The sequence below is a fragment of the Eurosta solidaginis genome, chromosome 5 (genome assembly GCF_040869045.1).
Source record: "Eurosta solidaginis isolate ZX-2024a chromosome 5, ASM4086904v1, whole genome shotgun sequence".
In the NCBI taxonomy this organism is placed as follows: Eukaryota; Metazoa; Arthropoda; class Insecta; order Diptera; family Tephritidae; genus Eurosta; species Eurosta solidaginis.
In genome coordinates, this window is record NC_090323.1 from 208,071,407 (window position 1) to 208,088,328 (window position 16,922).

The 16,922-nt window shown below is 37.2% G+C and overlaps 1 protein-coding gene across 2 annotated transcripts in view; it reads right to left on the bottom strand.

Moving 5' to 3' along the window:
* Positions 1-708: 708 nt before the first annotated feature.
* Positions 709-16,922, bottom strand: part of Fife (regulating synaptic membrane exocytosis protein fife) — a 297,378-nt gene continuing 281,164 nt past the window's right edge. For both annotated transcript variants that reach the window (XM_067787840.1, XM_067787838.1), the window contains exons 13-15: positions 7,356-8,317; positions 5,730-5,891; positions 709-2,719 (exon numbers count right to left, since the gene is read on the bottom strand). In XM_067787840.1, coding sequence (XP_067643941.1) covers positions 2,528-2,719; positions 5,730-5,891; positions 7,356-8,317 — 1,316 coding nt within the window. In that variant the 3' untranslated portion in view covers positions 709-2,527. The remainder of the gene's footprint in view (positions 2,720-5,729; positions 5,892-7,355; positions 8,318-16,922) is intronic.

Genomic DNA, 16,922 nt, shown 5'->3' on the forward strand with positions numbered 1-16,922 from the left:
GAATTGGCTGAAAGTTTTTCTTCTTTTTCTAGCTTACGAAAGACGTTTTTCAGAATTTTTTCATCCAACTCAAAAAAAGTTATGAATTTAAAAAAAAAATACCGTTTTTGTTTTCAAAATGCTATAACTTTTTCAAAAATTGACCGTTTGGGATATTTTTTATTTTTTTTAATTTGTTTTTAAATGTACTTTTCGGAAAAAATTCTAAAAAAATTGCGAGACATTGACTTTAAATTTAGATGCGGTCCGTCACTATAACAATAACCTGCTAGATCAGTCAAATCCAAAGACGTGCTTTAAATCTTATAACCTTCGCAAGAAAAGAACCCTGTAGTCTCCACTCTGGGTCATGGTGGTCAGAGTTGAACTCTTTGAAACTGTGTCTGCCGAATGTTTGGCACAGTTGAATAGAAACACTGGCAGAAAAAGTTATCTAGATAATTTGGTAAGGTACGGAGAGTGTGGCTCATTAAGTGTCTTTTTGTCGTGGATGGATTGCTATTTAGTTTTTATGTGTTAAGGTTCTGAGTTCGTTAATACGTTTTTGACCGAATAAATGTATGTGAACCGTACTACCTGGCTATAAGGCACAAGAAGCCCATGTGAAGATGGATTTCCCACTTCTGATCTCTATCTCTTCCTTGAGCCCTACGGGGACTTGCTGAAGCCGATAATATTATACCTCTTCATCGCATGAATTTTTCAGGGTATAAAAACCGTATAGCCGTTATTGCATGTTGTACCTCCCTGAACTCCTCACATGTGAGATACAGTGACATTTTGATATTAAGTTTCACAGTGAAAGCAGATATCAGTAATTTTTTGCTTGCAGTAAGAAAGGGTGCGATATAACTCAACTGGTTTATCTCGGTCTATTAGTAATTTTCCTCGCTAGTTCGTTGGCAGCGTAAATATCAAATGCTCTCCGTGATGAATTTTAGTGCTGGCTAAAATACAGTACATTAGCTCGGCTGCCTTATACTTTAGAATTGCGAAATATCGGGCAACATTTCATATAAGTTTTGAGCCATCCGCGAAGAGGGTCATAGACTGTGCGTCTAGAGTAGCGATATCGTCTGACTTGTAGGTCTACTGGCATAAGATTAGGCGCTACCTTATTAACTTCGTTGGAAATGAAATTCCACATTTTAGAATTCAAAAAAAAAAAAAAAAAAATTTAGATACATTTTTATCCTGTTATCACTACTCCGCTCCCAAATGATAGTACAGGTTTACAAGTATGATATTTATGAGAAGGAAACAATTCCTTTCTCTTTCCGTTTGACACTTCGGTCAGTGTCAAACTATTGTGGAACTCAGTGGAACCTGCGTGGAACATGCAAATATAAACCGATTCCCCAAATTCTTAAATGGGGACGAATTTTCCGAACATACGGAATGAATATGTTAACATGCTCAATGAGTACATTTCGTTATGGCATCTCCGATATTTACTAATTACATTTTTATTTAAATCGATTTACTAGTCGAGTTTTTGATGTTAAACGATGAATTTTGAAGTGGTTTAGGTTTCGTGTGTTCATAGGATTACGAAAGGGCACGATTCCTTAATGTCCGTACTTTTCAAAAAATTACCTATGTTCAACCACACTAATAGATCTTGGGATAGTTAATAAATTCATCATAAAATTAAAATAAATGTTCTAAGGAATTATGCAGTTCATTACTTATCGGGGATTTGTGAACTGATTGCTTCCTATTTCTACTACTAATATTTTTCGAAAAATTGCAAAGAAACAACACAGTTAACGGATGTCAATTCGATTTGGGAGCAAAATGGCTGCAATTGTCAAAAAATTCGTCTGTCGAGCAAACCTCTTCTGATTGAATCATGGACCTGTACTATGCTCCCAAATAACGAATTTAATAGACCGGAAAATTTATTGCACAATGTTCAGTGTTGTTTTGTTTTGAAAGAATTCTAAGAATTGATTTTTAAGTTCGCTTTCCCATGCATGCGTAAAAACTTGTGTATGTATTAGTGTTTATGCTGCAATTGTTGCTTTTATCAATAACCATCCAAAAAATTTTTTAAATAAATTATTTGCTACTTATTTTCCAATTATGTACTGAATTGAAGAGTATTTTTGTATATTATTTCATGATTCTGTATTTTATAAAAACAATTTGCCTTTTCCTACCCGCCCCACTAAGCCCTAGGGACTTTTGTCAGTTTCTGTGCCACTACCGCATTTAATAGTTTTTGTTTATTAATAATTAATTGTAATTGTAATATTTTAATAGCTGCCATTTGAAGCCATTCAATGTCATTAGTGTGCCTTTGAGCATTTGCTATTGATAAATTATGATAAATAATTAAATTAAATTTATTATTATAATTATAATTATTACTTTTCTTAATGTTGAATAAATTGTTTATTGGTGTTTTAATTGTATTAGTTAATTTGCTTCTTTTTGCATTGTTTATTGTTTCAATATTATTTTTTGTGGTGTCGTTTTTATTGTTCATTGTTGCTGTTGTTGCTGTTGATTGACGCGTGATCGGTCAAGGAGAATTATCCGAATCAGAGCCGCCAAGCGAATGCATCGGAAATAGCGGATACCAACCACCGATTCGTTGGGATGCATTGATTTTATCCAGATTGACTTCGGTACCGCCGAGACCTTGATTATGTTCGAAGCCAACACAACGTTGCCAGACCATAATGACAATGTTGCGGCCAAAAACATCTGCACTCTGGAAAAGAAAAAAATATTAAAACAAAAATTTTGTAAAGTACATTTTTATTTAATTTACCACAAAACCTTAAAATAAAAAAAGAGACAAAAATAGTGAACCTTCCTTTTATATATTAAAGATATTGAAGATCTATAAAATGCCCCCTCGCGGAACTTTGGGGTGACACCCTTTAGGCTCTGTAATATTTTTTTAAATTTTAACTCTCCAGGAAGTTACACAATATTATTGGAAATATTCCAAATCTCTTAGGATTCTTTTTATTCTTCGACTCGTGCGCCATCTAGCGGAATGTTTTCACCTTTTGTTTCATTTCCTTGGTTCTCAGCGCTATGTGTGAGGTTGCAAGTTTTTAGCTCAGCGGAAAGTTTATTTAAACTTAACTTGAAAAGTTTCACGACTCTAACTTATCCGGAAGCTAGTCTCATATTGAATTTTCTATATCTCCGCCATCTAACGGGGCTTTTTAATTTTTTTTTGCATTGTCGCGGTGCTCTTAGCTGTGTGTGAAGTTTCATGTTTGTAGCTCACTGGCATTATTCTGCATTAAATAATTTTTCCAAATACCTTGCACCTTCTAAATGAAGTTTTTGTTATAGGTATTGCGCCTCTTTAGCGGCCGCCGTGGTGTAGTTTTCTAAGCGGGGTCGCCCCTCAGTGATTTGGCAAACACTCAGAGTGTATTTCTCTCATTAAAAGATATAGGTACCGCCCGCCAATTTGGGAACATTTTTGGAAAAATTTAAAAGAGCACGACGCAAATTGGACGAGAAGCTCGGCCTTCGGATGTAATCGCGCCTTGTTTTTTTATTGCAGTCCGTTTGGCCCCTAAAATATTTTTGAAACATCGAGCCTCTTCCTTTACAAGAAGTTAAACAAAAATCGATGGAAAGATATTTTATCTTGTACGATTTTCTTATTTTCTCAAATCGTGCACCACCTAGCGGAATTTTTTTGCCTTTTGTTGCAATGTCTGAGTCCTCAGAAATATGCGTGAGATTGCAAATTTGTAGTTCAAAAGTTTCTTAAAACTTAATCACAAAACTCTTCCGTTTGGTAAACAATTTCCAAACTCCTCACCACGGGTGCCCCATATATCAGTTTTTCCCCTTAGTTTATGTATTGTCAACGAGTTCGCAACAAGGTACTTTTTATAAAGTTTTTTAGCTAAGCGGAAAGTCACTACAAAATGCATCGCATGATTCCATCCGATCAGTACGCATTTTAAAATTTTCTAAATACGTGCCATTGAACTCTGAACCACAGTTTAAATAGCAGGTCTCTAGCTCACAGTGTCACAGTGCACATTTACTTATAAACCGATCTCCAAGTTTCAAACCTAGTAAAAATCTTCTGCATATCTTGACCCATGCGCAGCCTAGTGGAGCTACTTTCATCTTTCCTTTCTAGCCAAAAGTTAACTTAAAATCGCTGTCAATATTCCACATGCTTATAATGGATTTTCTAAAAATCTTTAAATATTTCTACATTCTCCCTCGACCCACCTAAATAATTTTTTATACGAAATACTAGCAGACCCGGCAGACGTTGTTCTGCCCTAAATTTGGCCTATTTGCATACATTTTAATAAGCTTTTTCCATCTAACTCTGCCCTCCCCCTCTTCAATTTTTCCTAATCCTTTCTTTCCCTCCACCCTCCGTCTTTATAGCTTCATCTATGTCCCTCTTCATCTCATTCTATCACTTTCTCAGTCTCCTTCTCTCTTTTCCCTTGTCTCAAGTTCTTCTCCTTATTCTTCATCCCTTATTGCCTGTCCCAGAGGGCGGTATGTATTTTGTTCCAGTCCCACTCCGAGTCTCAGTCCGTCTCTGGTCTACATCCCGGAAAAAGGATCGTAAATACTAATATAGGCAAATTTATATACCAGATTTCAGGCAAATCGAATAGGACGTATGTAAATAGGTATGTGGGTATTATTAATTCATGTCTTTATTTCGGCTTCGCAAGCATATTTATCAGTGTTCCAGGTTGATGCGGCTAAATCGAATATCACAATGAAAATTACTTTAGAGCTCTCAGCAACAGATTTGATTTGATATCCATATTACCCACACATTCTAGGGGTATCCGAGCCCACGTTTTGGCCTATATCTCGAGACCCTAATCACCCAGCGGTATAATATATTACTCTCTAGTAAAGCATTCATCAACAGCTTTCATTTGATATCCATATCGTATAAACACTGTCTAGGCATTCACGGGCCCACCTTTTGGCATATATCTCGAGATCCTGTACGTCCAAGCCTATGTAATAACCACCACGTGAGGTAAACGCCACTTGTGTGAGAGCTGGAACAAAATCGACCGACGCATTTCTTCAAACACCGGCGACCAACTAACACAACTTTAGCCTTTCTTTTTATATAATATTAAAGCGAAATACAGATATCAGTTGCTTTTGAAATTCGGCTTAAAAATTGCACCAGGAACAACTAGAGACTCTCCTGAATTAAAAAAATGTCTTAGCACCTATAAATCGCGGGCCTCCTCAGAAACCCCGGGCCCTGGGATTTACGCGTAAAATCAAAATACATTCAAGTAAAGGGCCGGTATTATCCACCTTTTGTATTCGTATGGGGGCTGACCCAATCTAATGGACAACCAGGCCTATCGAAAGCGAAAAATTATCACCAGTAAATTTTTTGAAAACTGCAGAATATAAGAGGATATTTTGCACGAGTGTGAGTGTTTGTATGCACTTTTATGTGTGTTTAAAATTAACCAACCAAAAGCTGGCAAGCCCATTTTTCACTCTCCCGCTCACGCACTTTAAGTACTTGCAATAAATGTCCCTTTATGGTAGCTTTACAAGTGGCAATAGTGACCTACATTTGTGATTTCATAAAACACTGCAATTAAAGCTACGTTTGGCCAACCTACGGGCACTTATTTGAGGGTAAGTTGTATGCCCTCGAGTGCCACCTACAGTTGATGAGTTACCTCATTGTGAATTCACTCAATAATTCAATTACATACAAACTTACTTACCTGATACTTGAGTGTCTGTTTGTAGAATGGTTCTGCCGAATGCTTCACTACACGCGTTTTTTTCTTATGCCTCAGTCGATCACCATCTCTAACGTAGCATTTTACGTATGTGTCCGGTGGCGTTTCGCAATCTACGGCTACAATGTTTCGTGCGCACATTACCTGCAATTACAAAAAAAACAAAACACACAAAATATGAACGTCGGCTGTAGTTGAGAGCAAAATTTGAAATAAATGAAATGGTAATATAATGCGGTAAAATTATCATTAATGAGCATGTTCAGGGTTCTTTGTTTCAATGGACAATACTTATTGATGGATGATATCCCGGCAGGTGAGGACACACTTCTAAAAATATTCAAGACGCATATACAGATATTAAAAGCTGATTGTTTTTGTTTTTTTGGCAGACAATAGAAGAGGTAAAATATGCATTGCCTAAAAATCGGAAGATTCAAACAAACTGTGGAGCCTGATGGAAAAGGAAACATCTCTAAGAAAGGAGTTGGCTTACTTGGAAAGAGGAAGAAGCGCAAATACCAAGTTTCAAGTATAAAGTCGCTATCTAGTTTTATTGATTTCATTAAGGCTTATCTCTCAAGGAAGGTTCTATCAATGGCTCATCCAATATCTACAGCCAAAAAGGCTGCATTCTTAAAATGTGTTGCCGAGTGTGTGCTGCTCTGAGTGAAGTGTTTTGGCAGGCCTCCAGATTTCTCTAGTGTGTGTCACTTACGTTGAGATATCTGATTATTTTGTTAAGGATTTGAACTGTAAACTGAGACTTTTATCGACCAGTCCTAATACTATCTAAACCATGTTCCGCTTCCTAGGGGAATAGGGGCTGCCCTATTTGCTGCTTCTTCCAAAGGCGGATTTTTATAAGTTATCCTTCTTGAATGGATCATCTTTTATTTCCCTAACATAGTCTTACCAGCGTTGCCGCTGAGTTTTAACTAACTGGACTATGTTGTTGTCAGCGTAAAGCTCTTAAAGCTCCACTTTAAATATTTTTCGGTACTCGATGTCGCCCTATGCGCTGGCACGTAAAGCTTTAGAAGAATACTTCCAGAATCGCACCATGTTTCTGTGTTAAGAATACCTTTTTCCGGTGAAACTCCTCTCCTGAGCCGGGGCTAGGTACGATACCTTCCTGAAACAAAAAGTCATGGAACAGTCCCGCTAAAAGGCGCTATTCTGTGGATGACAATTTTGTTTCGGTATATAACAATTAGTTTCGGGAAAAGGCGTGATACCGGAATAGCTTAAGTATCTAGTTATTAGTTCACATTGTCATCTCTAACCTGAACCTAAAATTATGTCCAGTACCTTGTGTGTTGTAGCGTGTTACATGTACCATGTATTTGTTGCATGCTGCATTCAGCAAAAAGTTAATTGGGCATGCAACTGCACACAAAATTTCATTTATATTCCATGAGCTCTTATCATTTTCAAACGCCACAAAAGCGCTATAGGGGAGCTGAGTAGTCAATGTAAGTACTTGTTTGAGCTTGATTTGCACACAATGACCTACTTATATACATATGTATGTAACACTGCGAAAACACGCAAATACCTACACAAAAGAACGGACATTTTCATGGTATTCTTTTAATTTGCATTTACCTCCACCTCTACAACGCCTTTAATTTTTGCAAATCCCATCTTAAGTTCACCATGCCGCACCGTCGTCAAGCGATAACCCTTTGGATGTATTTGGCCTGGTCCCATTTTCAAACCATAATCCGTGTCGATGCCAGTTGTGGCAATTGTTGTTACTGTTGTGGATGTCAAACTGCTTAGACTGCCAGAATTGTTGACATGACTCAAGCTCTTTGTGCTCGCATTGTGTGGTGCCACACTTTGTTTGCGTTGCATAGATGGGCTATCACTGTTGTTCACATTCAACATGCTACCCTTACGCAGTGTAGGCGATTCAGTGTCCCCGCCTATCGTCCAACCACCACCACCACTACCACTACCTGTGCCTGGATAAACGCTGCCTTTGCGTTGTAGTGAGCCGCTGCCAATATTGCTGCCCGTAGTCCCATGTTCCGCTGTATTATGCCCATAAACGCTTCCTTTGCGCTGCAACGCTGTATTTTCGTTATTGCCAGCAGCTGTCTTTAAATTAATCATGCTACCTTTGCGCATTTGCTTGGGGCTGTCAGTGCCACCCACGCTAAGTATACTACCACTGGTGCTACCACTATGCCCTTGCATGGCTACATTTGTCGCAGATGAAGCTTGCTTTAGCGCAGATAATGCTTGTTTAGCATTTTGTGGACGTAAGTTACTAACCGAGTCTTTCCATTGTGGAGTGAATTGTTTATTTTCTTCATCCGAGGGTGGGCTGGTGGCTGCATTACCAACACCCATTGGTAACTGTGGGATTTGATGTTGTTGAGGATGCTGTTGCAGATGTTGTTGTTGTTGCTGTTGAAAGTGTTGATGGTGTGTTTGTTGTTGCAGTTGCTGTTGGGACTGTTGCTGGAATTGATGTTGCTGCTGCTGTTGTTGCTGTGCGATATCAAGTATGGAGCCTTTGCGACTACTCGGATTGCTTGGTAAACCAGCGCGACTAGCTCCTAAATGAGTATGCATTTGAATTGTGGTGAAAAATATGAAAAATAGAAAATATTAAATTCGTAGTTCTCAATACGGCAAAGTCTGACAGACAAGTTAATGCCACTCAAGGTAGTTCTCTGTGGTACTTAGTGTACTCCTGAACGTTGTAGAATACTCTTAAACGCAAACAATTTTAATACACATACATATATTAGATTAGTATAAATAAACTTTAGTTAAAGATTTTTTTTTAAATAAGCATAAATTTTAAAAAACCCAAAAGCCAAGAAGTGAACTTGAAATACAGAATTCAATTAAAACTGATTTTGTTGCATAAAGTTTTTGAAAATGCATAGAAGTTGGTAGGCCAGTTTAGTATGTACATATTCATATGTGTAATAGAAACAAACAAATTTACAATAGTTTGAATATATGTAAGTAACAATATATAAAAACATGCAAATTTATAGTACCTAAATGCGAATTTTATTAGTAGACTAAAGTGCATGCTATGGTGAAATGTGCAGGTGCTTCAAAAGTTTTATGCAGGGACCTTAGCGATTCAAATCAATTTCTATTATAGTTACACTGTTCAGCAAAATGTAAAATTTTTGATTCAACTGAGTAGCTGTTGTAATTTTCATAAGCCGGACTTTCCAAAGATCATTTTTATATTTATTTTTTCTAAATGAGCGCACTGCCCTCAAGTGGCCCAATGAAACCACGCTAATCCAGTTCACGGGATCGATTTACATCTTTATATATCACCCGTCACATTGTTTGTCCACGATGGACTCCTAAACTATTGAACCGATTTTGAATTTGTTTTGCACCCCGTGTGTAGTTTGATCTAACTTGAAATATAGGATAGGTTATATCTCAGTTTATAGTCGCAATATTATTTTATTGCAATTTTTTTTATATGTTTGTACGTAATAATAAAATGTTACGTATACGCACCGGCACTCATATTTTCAGGTGGTGCGGATATATTTCCGTGTAATTGGTTGGTGTTTAATTTAACAACGTGCTTATCAATAAAAAATATTATAGCGAATGATATCAAGTATAGCACATCACCAGGCCCGGCGGGAGGGGGCGAATGGGGGGATTACCCCCGGACCCTGGGTATATGAGGGGGTCCGTGATTTAGAAGTACTAAGACATTTTTTTTAATTCAGGAGAGTCTTTAGTTGTTCCATGTGCAATTTTTAAGCCGAGTTTCAAAAGCAACTGATATCTGCATTTCGCTTTAATATTATAGTGAAGTGTGAAAAATAAAAGTCTATATATATAAAAGGAAAGGCTAAAATGTGTGTTAGTTGGTCTGGTGTTTGAAGAGATGCGCCAGTCGATTTTGTTCAAACGTGGATCAGGCTACCCCTAGAATGTATTTATATAATACGGATATCAAATGAAAGTTGTTGATGAGTGCTTTAAAAGAGAGTAATATATTATACCGCTTGGTGACTAGGGTCTCAAGATATAGGCCAAAACGCAGACCCGGATACCCCTACAATGTGTGGGTAATATGGATATTAAATGAAAGCTGTTGCTGAGATAGCTCTAAAGTAATTTTCATTGTGATATTCGATTTAGTCGCATCAACCTGGCAAAACTGATAAATATGCTTGCGAAGCCGAAATAGGTACATGAGTTAATAATACTCACATACCTATTTACATACGTCAAATTCGATTTGCCTGAAATTTGGTATATTGCCTATATTAGTATTTACGATCATTTTTTCCGGGAAGTAGACCAGAGGCGGACTGGGACTGGAATTAGGACAAGGACTGGGACTGAGATTGGGACTGGGGCTGGAACAAAATACATACCACACTCTGGGACAGGCAATAAGGGATGAAGAAGAATGGGAAGAACGTGAGAGAAGAGGAAATAGAGAAGGAGACTGAGAAAGAAATAGAATGAGTCGAATATGGAGATAGATGAAGCGAAAAAGGCGGAGGGAGGATTGAATAAAAGGATCAGGAAAACGTGAAGAGGGGTGGGGGGAGGGCAGAGTTAGACGGAAAAAGCTAGGCCAAATTTAGGGCAGAACAACGTCTGCCGGGTCTGCTAGTATATGTATATAATAACTTTGTTTTTTTTTTTTTTTGCCGAGTCTTTGATCTGAGACTGCTCAGCTACAGAGGAGGTATCATCAGCGAAGCGAAATTCGTTCTACATTGTTTCAGCAGAAGAGTTTTGAAGTGTCTCGAAGTCCGAGAGAGAAAACAGAAAAGCTCACGTCGTTCAGAAGGAAAGAACATACCTGACAGTCCAGCACATCTGCGTTCTTTTTTCTTTACCCCTAAAGATTACGGATGACAAGGGGTCTTTGGTCAAGTTTTAAAATAATATATAAGAGTTAAAGCTTTGGTGTCCTGAAAAGTATTACTCCTTGTACGGTGCTTAACATTTCATAGTAACACTTAAATTCCACACGACTAGTCCTTCCTTACTCTTTTTAACCCAGAATTGAAAATGTGTAGTAAGTATTAAACAACATGTTGCGTCGACACGTAACAAATTTCTAATGTCTCCGGGAAATTTGTGAAAATGTGGTGAAAGGAGTAAAGATGAAATTTCCATGTATTAGTAAGATTTACTAAATATACTTTAAAGTTTAACATTCCTGAGGAACTAAAGCTCAAACTCTTCACAATTCTGCACATATAGCCTGAGAAATCCGAGTGACCAGTTTAACCTGAAAATGCAAATCAAAAGTAAACTAGATAAGCTGCGCTAAAAGTTTGTGCAGTAAAATTTATTTGTGAGCTGCCACGTTTCAGATAAATTTAATTTGTTGCAAAGTTACTGTGTTACAGTATATTATTTACTGTATATATTTACTGTGTTTAGTCTTGTACTGTAAAAACATAGCTATTGTTGAGTTCTTCATTAAAAAGTTTGAAAGACAAGTCTCGAAAACCGAAGTTGTGCAAAAACAGTCTTGAAGATCGATTTTGCACATTCCGTCCGGTCCGGTTTCTCAGTAGTTGGTTAAGCTAAGCTTAAAATAAGTTTGCTTAGACTCTAGTCAATTTCAAACTCCAGTGAAAGTACTGAGCAGTTTTCAGTCACGGAGGTGATATCCAACATCATTAGCTGTGTTTTTTTCACATCTATATATGTTTACGCTTAAGCTTTATATGGACTGCTAAGCGACAAACTTTAAATACTCCTCTGTAATATCTACGCATAAAATTAGTACTACTAAATTTCAATACGCATTATACTCAGATGTAACTGAAATATGTGTCTATGTTTCACCCTCTGCATTAATTCTATGTATTCTATGTGCGTTCACAACTGATTCAGCTACATACTATACACAGAAATACAACAGATGGTTGTGTCTCCGCTTTTCAGTACACCCTGTGCTGTAGCTAGTTGTTTAACCACTGCCGCTAGATGGGTCTCCTAAGCATTATCTAAGCGAGGATAGGCGTTTTTTTCACCCGCAAACGAAACGTATACGCGTGTAAAAAAACACGGCTATTATTTAATTATTCTTAAACCAGATAGTTCTCTAGTTGATATCCAACTTCGTTCAACAATCACTATCCAGCCTTCGAGAAATTTTGTAAAATTTAGAGTTCTCGAGTTGATCTCTTACGTTATTATCCTTATCAAACTATTATCCAACCTTTGAGAGATTTTAAGAAATGTACAGTTCTTAAATGAATAATCAACACATTTTTCCAGTTGATATCCTACATTGGATATCGAGTTAAGGTGGAGTTGAAAAAAATCTCCAAGGTGGTACCACCAAAACCACAGCTGTTGGTTCCTGTAAAAAATAAACACCTGGTAGTATGGAACGTAATTAATCAAAAAAAAAAAATAAATATATATATATATATATATATTTTGATATATTAAAAAAATACTGTAGTATGAAATCTTACATTTGAGTCCAGTTAGAGAACCACAATTTGGGAATTAAATTTTTTCAATTTAGTAATAGCATTTTTTGCTTTATAAAAAACTCCCTCTTTTGCTGGGTACGCTATGGTTCTCGAATTGAGCCACTGTTTCGAAAAGACTCTTTAAAATTTAGAAGTATGCCTAGTTATCAACATGAGCTCTAATGGTACTCAAGCCCAAATGCTTGTTGGGTATATTCGACGTCATTTCGAACGAACGCTGATAACTGATAGGTTAACTAGAGATAAGCCTACCAGATCGGCAGCTTAAACTCAGCGTAAACTTGAGTTAAAGTAAACTGAAAAACTGCAGAATAACTTTAAGCGTAGTGCAAACTGCGTTGACCTTGAAATAACATAAATATAGTTTAAGATAAAATAGTTAAAATTTTTTTTAAGTAAAACGGTGTTATTGAATAAAATACTTACATTAAGTAGCAATAATACTAAAAGCTTGAAAACAATTAGGTAGGTCCTAGGTAGTGGTCATCACATTCACCAATCTAGGGCGTTGATCATACAATTAAATAAAAGCATTGCACGCGTCAAATTTCTATGGATAGTCATAAGAAAGACCAACTGAACCTTAATCAGGTTATGCTACGCCTCATATTTTAAGAAATTTCACGCGCCCAACGCTTTTACTTAATTTTCTGATGAACGCCCTATATTAATGAGGAATGTTTATTTTCTAGCTTTTAGTATTATTATTACTTAATGTAAGTATTGTATTCAATAAAACCGCTTAACTAAAAAAATTTTTATACTCAGTTGAGCAGAGCTCACAGAGTATACTAACTTCGGTTGGATAACGGTTGGTTGTACAGTAGGCCGGGTCGATTTGTGGGGAGGCAAAAAAATCGCCCATTGCTCTCTGAAAATCATATTCTAGGGATCAAAATAAGAAACTTTGCCGAAGGAACCATACCTCTAAAACGAATTCTGGTATCCCCCAATTTGGGTCGAACTTTTCGGTAGGGGAAAATTTTGAAAAATCCCACTTTGACCCATTTAGAGTGATCCAATCGAGTCCAAATGTCTGACCGACCCCCACTAACTTTGGAGGCCCGACCCACCGATGCCAGTGACACACCCCCTGGAACCCCTCGGGGTTTACCATACAAACATTTCAACGATTTGATTTTTTCATGTAAAGTGCAAAACCGGCGATTTTTTGAAATGTTTGTATGGTGAACCCCGAGAGGTTCCAGGGGATGTGTCACTGGCATCGGTGGGTCGGGCCTCCAAAGTTAGTGGGGGTCGGTCATACATTTGGACTCGATTGGATCACTCTAAATGGGTCAAAGTGGGATTTTTCAAAATTTGCCCCTACCCAAAAGTTCGACCCAAATTGGGGGACACCAGAATTCGTTTTAGAGGTATGGTTCCTTCGGCAAAGTTTCTTATTTTGATCCCTAGAATACGATTTTCACAGAGCAATGAGCGATTTTTAAATCGACCCGCCCTATTGTACAGGTATAAAGGAATCGAGATAGATATAGACTTCCATATATCAAAATCATCAGTATCGAAAAAAAATTTGATTGAGCCATGTCCGTCCAGTCCGTCTGTCCGTCTGTCAGTTAACACGATAACTTGAGTAAATTTTGAGGTATCTTGATGAAATTTGGTATGTAGGTTCCTGGACACTCATCTTAGATCGCTATTTAAAATGAACGATATCGGACTATAACCACGTCCACTTTTTCGATATCGAAAATTTCGAAAAACAGAAAAAGTGCGATAATTCATTACCAAAGACGGATAAAGCGATGAAACTTGGTAGGTGAGTTGAACTTATAACGCAAAATAAAAATTAGCAAAGTTTTGGACAATGGGCGTGGCAACGCCCACTTTTAAAAGAAGGTAATTTAAAAGTTTTGCAAGCTGTAATTTGGCAGTCGTTGAAGACTAAGTAAATTATGTCAACATTCCACTCCAGTAATGATGTGGTGCAGCAAAATACAATAATAAAAGAAAATTTCAAAATGGGCGTGGCTCCGCCCTTTTTCATTTAATTTGTCTAGGATACTTTTAATGCCATAAGTCAAATAAAAATTTAACAATCCCTGTGAAATTTGGTGGGGGCTTAGATTCTAGGACGATAACTGTTTTCTGTGAAAATGGGTGAAATCGGTTGAAGCCACGCCCAGCTTTTATAAACAGTCGACCGTCTGTCCTTCCGCTCGGCTCTTAACACGTTAACTTGAGCAAAAATCGATATATCTTTACTAAACTTAGTTCACGTACTTATCTGAATTCACTTTGCATTGGTACAAAAAATGGCCGAAATCCGACTATCACGCCCACTTTTTCGATATCGAAAATTACGAAAAATGAATTGGATTGGTGTGTTGACGCAAAATATAACTTTAGAAAAAAACTTTGTAAAATGTGTGTGACATCTACCATATTAAGTAGAAGAAAAGGAGAAAGTTCTGCGGGGCGAAATCAAAATCCCTTGGAATCTTGGAAAGAATACTGTTCGTGGTATTACATATATAAATAAATTAGCGGTACCCGACAGATGATGTTCTGGGTCACCCTGGTCCACATTTTGCTCGATATCTCGAGAACGCCTTCACATATACAACTACCACCACTCCCTTTTAAAACCGTCATTAATACCTTTAATTTGATACCCATATCGTACAAACGCATTATGGTCAACGCTGGTCCACCTTTATAACGATATCTCGAAAAGGCGTCCACCTTTAGAACTAAGGTCCACTCCCTTTTAAAATACTCATTAACACCTTTCATTTGATACCCATATCGTACAAACAAATTTTAGAGTCACCCCTGGTCCACCTTTATGGCGATATCTAGAAAAGGCGTCCACCTATAGAACTAAGGCCCACGCCCTTTTAAAATACTCATTAACAACTTTCATTTAATAGCCATATCGTAAAAACGAATTCTAGAATAACCCCTGGTCCACATTTATGGCGATATCTCGAAAAGGTGTCCACCTATAGAACGAAGACTCACTCCCTTTTAAAATATTCATTAACACCTTTCATTTGATACCCATATCGTACAAACAAATTCTAGAGTCAGCCTGGTCCACCTTTATGGCGATATCCCTAAAAGGCGTCCACCTGTAAAACTATGGCCTACTCCCTCTTAAAATACTATTTAATACCTTCCATTTTATACGCATGTCATACAAACACATTCCAGGGTTACCCTAGGTTCATTTTCCTACATGGTGATTTTCCCTTATTTTGTCTCCATAGCTCTCACCAGAGTATGTAATGTTCGGTTACACCCGAACATAACCTTCCTTACTTGTTTAAAATTATTTTATTACTGTTTTATCTATCAAAATTTTTAATTCTTTTATATTAGGTCGGTTAAATGTTTGTCGTCTTTTTATATAAATCTTGCAATCGATTTTTAAGTAACTTCTCATTGAGCTACAAACGTGAAACTTTACACATAGGTTAGAACACCGTGACAATGCAACAAAAGGAAAAAAATCCGTTAGGTGGCGCACGGATCGAAATGATTAGATAAGAATTTGAAAATTTTCAAACCAGCATTTAAGTATCTTCTCGATGAGCTAGATACATGAAATTTCAAACTTAATTCAGAGGTCGATGACGCGATACAAAAAGATTCGCTAAGGGGCGCACGGGATGAGATATTTAGAAAAATTGTACGAAACGGAGGGAAATTTGGGATTGATTTTTATGTAAGTTCTCATTGAGCTACCAGCGTAAAACCTCACAGATAGGTTAAGACACCAAGGGCCGTGGAGAGGGGGGGGGGGGGAAGGGTTTTGGGGGCCCGGCAACGCAAAGCAGTATTGACAGTACTCTAACTAGGATTTCATAGATACGTACATATTTTGTTGCTACAGAAAATTGTTTTAAAATTGAAAATCACTAAACTAAAATCACAAGCGTCTTAGTCAAATAAAATGTGATTTTAAGTTAGATAACGTTTTTGACACAATTTTATAAGCGCTATCTGTCAAAAATGCTTCAACTAACTTAAAATCACATTTTATTTCGACTATAACTATGCCCCTATCGGTTTGGTCGTATTGCTTTTTCATTTTTGTAAAAGCCAGCGACATCTGTAAATACAGGCTGATAATAAACTAGAGCGTTAATTTGAAAAAATTAGTACACTTGACTTGTTTTCGAAGCGCAAATTTGTGCAAACATATGAGGACGCCGTGGATAAGTTTACATAGCACATAGGTCATTGATGAGTTGAAGAAGTTCAGGGATCAATGGTCGATCATACTTCAAGAATGTAAGGTTCAGGGAGTATAGGAGTTGTGAATACCTTCGCAGAGAAAAGAAGGAAGATAAGAAAGCGCTAGTTCGATGAATTACCTGGCGAATCACCTGAGTGTGACTCAATTCAAACAGCAAGTTTTTTAAGTTCTTTTGGACTGCTTGATTGGTAACATGGCAAGATGTTTCGAAGCCGTAAATGACATTGCGCTTAAATTAAGTTTTTTGTGGAAGTATCACGATCTGACGGAAGAAGAGCTCAGAGAAAAGGCAGCGGCATTCTGCACGATTTATGGCATCGATATTTCTACGGATCTGATAGATGAAATCATTCATCTCAAAGCCATCTACTTAGCAAATTTGGGATGGGATTCGCTACCACCATTTCAACTTCTGAACAAATTTCGTGACTTGAAGATGGAAGTATTATTTCCTAACATCTG